Below are 4,575 nucleotides of genomic sequence, written 5' to 3' on the forward strand. Positions count from 1 at the left end.
GTAATAACGACTACAACTAAAAACAATAACAATATCTACAATCAAAAATTAATTAAAAAAAAATAAACTAAAATCAGCATGCAAAAAAAATTAATTCAAATAAAATAAACTGCAAAAAACATGCAAAATAGAGAAGTATTTTAACTACGGGGTCTTCTATATCTTCTCCACCGACGATCTGAAACAGATAGGGTGGTAACAGATTAATAATGAGAAAGTAATGTTAATTATGTTATATATTCTCACCTTAATTAACTACAATGTGCCAAAGTCAACAACTGCAAACAGTAATGCAGATCCACGAAGAATGATGCCACTGCAGACAATTTGGGATCCAAATCAACTTCAAGGTGCTCTCTCATTCAGTCGTCGAAGATTAATTGCATAATGTTGCAAAATGAAGATGTTAACAGCAGGCCAATGTCCACAGTCCAAGAAAAATGATACGACAGGGTAGAATAAAAATTAACTTCATGCTTATAAGATAATCTGTAAAAACGGATAAAAAATGAATTAACTAAGTGTATTAAGTAAATAACACGAAATAAAAGTTGTTAATCAACAATGTTCTGTAATGTTTTAAAGATTTTTTGTTACTTGCATATATTGGGAACTCTAGCTATATATAATACAAAACTAAAAAACAAGAGTAACATTACATTTGTCAACATCTATCTCCTTGAATATTATTTTACTTTATTTCATTTTTATACTCTCATCATAATTTTCCCGAATAAAACTAACAGTTTTTTGTCCGCATTTTTAACTACAAACATCTTCATCAGAAATCGTATAAAAAAATGTGATGTACAGGACACAAGATAAAAATGCTCACATTAAAGAAAAATACGAAACAAAGTGAAATATTCGTTTACGTCAACACTAATAAGTGTTGTAAAATCATAATTACTTTCAGAAACTGCTTATATGTCAAACAAAATTTAGATTATTTAATTAAAATCCACAAATTTAGTTGTTTACAAATTTCGAATCGCACTGTATCATATTTATATCTTTAACCAGACTACAGCGCACTCATTTAACTTCCCGGAAAGATATGTATGATAATTGTTCATTACCAGTCCTTTATATAGGCAACCCACTGTACTACAGAGTATTCTCATAGTCGGTCAGCAGTAGCAGTTCCTTTTCTTTTAATAATTAAGACCCACTTTTAAAAACAACAGTTTAAAATATTCGGTAATAAGTCTTAATAAAAACATAAGTAGAGATATAATAAAAAATAGGTTTTCAAATTATTGTAATAGGCAAAAAAGCATAGCTTATTATTATACAATTTTTTTAAGAAGTTTTATTATTTTTGCCTTTTTTTGGCAGTTTCCTAATTTGCTGAGGAACATCCACATCTAATTTATTTAATCTTAAGACCTTTTTGTAAGAAAAGTTGAAAATATTCACCAGTAATTTTTAAGCTTATCCTTCTTACTCTATTTTCTATTATTAAAAAAACATTCAGCATACTATATTATGTAAGGTATGATAAACGATAAAGCCTTTTGACATAATATATAATTATGCTAGAGCTTATTAGAAGCAAAAATCATGTAACGTGTGTGTTTAAAATTTAAGAATACAAATTTTTGTTTAATCAAAATACACCTAATAATCTCAAACAAAAACATCTTTGTAAATACTGAGCTGATCAACAATTATCCTGAAATTTTCATGGTGAAATTTTACCTCAATTAACTGTACAATCATTCAAATGGGGCACAGGATTATTCCCTCCTTAAGTAGGAGGATAATAAGATCAATGTGCTGCTATTGACTAGTCAAACTAAAAACGGAAAACGAAAATAATTAATTACACTAATAAACCAGTAGATATAATCATAATCATAATACAGAAAATAAACGTGATTTTCAAATTTCAAATATGTTTATTTCTAAAACGCGTTAAATATTAAATGTTAAATATTTACTTTTTAAGCTAAATTTCATGTAAAATTTAGTGTTATAAATAGTTTTCGAGTAAAGGCTCAAATGNATTTCGGTAAATGTTAATAAAAACCAGTTTCTTACCCACTTTGTTCTTGTTTCTGGAAATAGCATCGTCCAGAAGTGCGGAGAGACCCATAATGCCATAAAAAATATCGTACTTTTGTTCCTCAAATATAAATCGCCAAGATTTTTTAGAATTTTTGAAAAATAGAAAAAGTAAAATTCCCACGACTCCAAGAAACATGGCAAATATAATAAGATATGAGTTTTTTATAATTTCGTGATAAAGAGTCATGCTGATGTATTACTGTAACTAAAATATTAAAACAATTTTCACTGAACTTCACGTTCATACTAATTAATTTGGATAGAAAGTTGAGTTAAAGAGAAATCGCTAAAATGTGGGATACAGCAGCTGACAGCGGCGTAACTTACTTTTATTTAAAAAAAAATTAATAATTTTCGCATTCGTCATTAATGAATGTTCGTTTTGGAAAATATAAATTATATTACAAAAAACACATAAATATACATATGTATGTATGTACTGTTTTTTTAATAAAATTTACTTCGATATTTTATGATCTATTAGTGATTAAAGATTTTTGATACTAGAAATAATTATTATTGATCATTTTCTTTACTTAAAATGGAGGTAGTAGATATTCCATGTGCATACATATTACGGTTGTTATTAACATAAGAATATCTACATTTAAATGTAACTTATATTGCATGTATTTGTGTACTTAATCTTTCATCGATTATGTAAGTTTAAAGCAGTACGTAGATACTTAAGTGGTAATTTGAAAAAATCTGTTGCTTTTAGTTTCACTAACACTGACGTGAATCATAAATACGTGTGAAGTAAGCAAGTAAATACTTAATAACTAGTTTACATCCCTCATTTTAACGATTTTATGATTTTAACAATACATTTGAGCGCATTGAGGAAGGTCAGAGTAGAGATAGGAATACAAATTATATTGCGAGCCATAAGAGCGTCATAATACTATGTTCGGTAGTCTCTGCGCAGTAAGGTAGTGCGCATCCGATTTGAGGCGTATGTAATACTGTGATTTTGTTTCCCTTTTGTGTTTGATAACTGCTATCGAAAATAATGCACAGTTCCTCATTGCGTAACAGACCGTAGGATTATTTATTCTTTGTTAGTGATAATTTTCTCTGAACTATTGAAGCTATGTAAATTAATTATTGACGCCAATTGATTACGCGTCATTTGTTCTTGAAGAATGAGTTATTATGGTAAGCGGAATTTATATTTGTATTATTTATTGCAAATAAAAGTTAAATTAAATCTCATATGTATTAATAATACGTGTGCACGACCGAAATTCTCAGTTTTCTTTTTCTATTATCTGGATTTACTTAATTGACTAATGATTGCTAATGACCAAAACCATAGACCATAGATAGCTTAAAGACGCTATGCGTCTGGATGGTGAACCAGCTGACAGCATATATTTTATATCTATAAATTTATATAATCTATGGAGACGAAATGTTGGCGGCAATGGCCGTTTGTTCTGATTTATTTCGTAAGTAATAGCAAATTAAGGTTAATTCTTAAATAAGAATTTCTGTTATGGAATTGTTGAAATCTTATTAATAGATATTGTTGTTAACGATATGCATATTGTTTTTTTCTGAAACTTATTTATTTGTAGTGTTATATTACCTCCCCAGAATGTTGAGTATTTAGGTACATGGATTTTCATTCGATTTGGCTTAATTTATCAACTATATACAACTTTTTACGGTATTATAACATGACTTAGGACATTCTCTATTTTTTTCAGATTGTGGTACTTGTAATTAAGCAATTGGTTGTATTTTGGGCCCCTCTTCCTATAATTGCTTGTTATGGGGTTTGGATCCAGAGTAAACTCGGGAGGCAGAATATGTTTGTGACCAGTATGTACATAGACAAATTGGATTAAAAGGTAGGATTGTTAGAATTTAATAAGTGAACTGTTTGTGCACTTTAATTCAACTGTTTCTGGTGTTTGCTTTCTACTAATTTTATTTTGGAACATTTTCTTTGAGAAAAGGATTGTTTTTTAAAAAAGAAAAACAATTTGTAATGCGTATTTGAGGTAATTCATTGACACTACATTTCTGTGAGCATTGGAATAAATAAATTAGGGGGTCAGTATCAAAAGTATATTTGTATGCTGTTATCGTTTGGCTTCTGTTTTGCTCTACTAAAAAACTGTTTTTTTAATGTCACAAGTAATATTTCGTCATTTTATATGGTAGTCCCAAATATTCATAAAGCTGATCATTTTAATGATTTCGGAGGTTGTTGTTCATTAAGAAAAGTTTCAGAGAATAGAAAAGAGGCTTTTAAGTCAAATTTGAAAATACATAATTATTTTAGGGAATTTATTATAAACACTAGATTTCGCAATAAAAGGCAATGTAAAATACATTGTTTCAAAATTTACATACATTTTTTATTTAAATTATTGTTTAAGAATTTGATAACAACTAAGAAACACATTTAAATGCTTTAGGAATAGAATTTATTAGAATTCAGTTTAATTAATTCTATTTCTGAAATAATTTTGTTAATAATTTGAAAATTTCGGT

The 4,575-nt window shown here is 28.0% G+C and overlaps 1 protein-coding gene across 1 annotated transcript in view; it reads right to left on the reverse strand.

Annotated features, from left to right (window-relative positions):
- The window catches only part of LOC108741323, an 11,469-nt gene extending 8,246 nt beyond the window's left edge, over nt 1-3,223 (reverse strand). The window contains exons 1-2 of the mRNA XM_025975564.1: nt 2,607-3,223; nt 2,044-2,275 (exon numbers count right to left, since the gene is read on the reverse strand). Coding sequence (XP_025831349.1) covers nt 2,044-2,257 — 214 coding nt within the window. The 5' untranslated portion in view covers nt 2,258-2,275; nt 2,607-3,223. The remainder of the gene's footprint in view (nt 1-2,043; nt 2,276-2,606) is intronic.
- Between the last annotated feature and the right edge of the window lie 1,352 nt (nt 3,224-4,575).

Source organism: Agrilus planipennis, unplaced genomic scaffold, assembly GCF_000699045.2.
Source record: "Agrilus planipennis isolate EAB-ADULT unplaced genomic scaffold, Apla_2.0 scaffold269, whole genome shotgun sequence".
Taxonomy (NCBI): Eukaryota; Metazoa; Arthropoda; class Insecta; order Coleoptera; family Buprestidae; genus Agrilus; species Agrilus planipennis.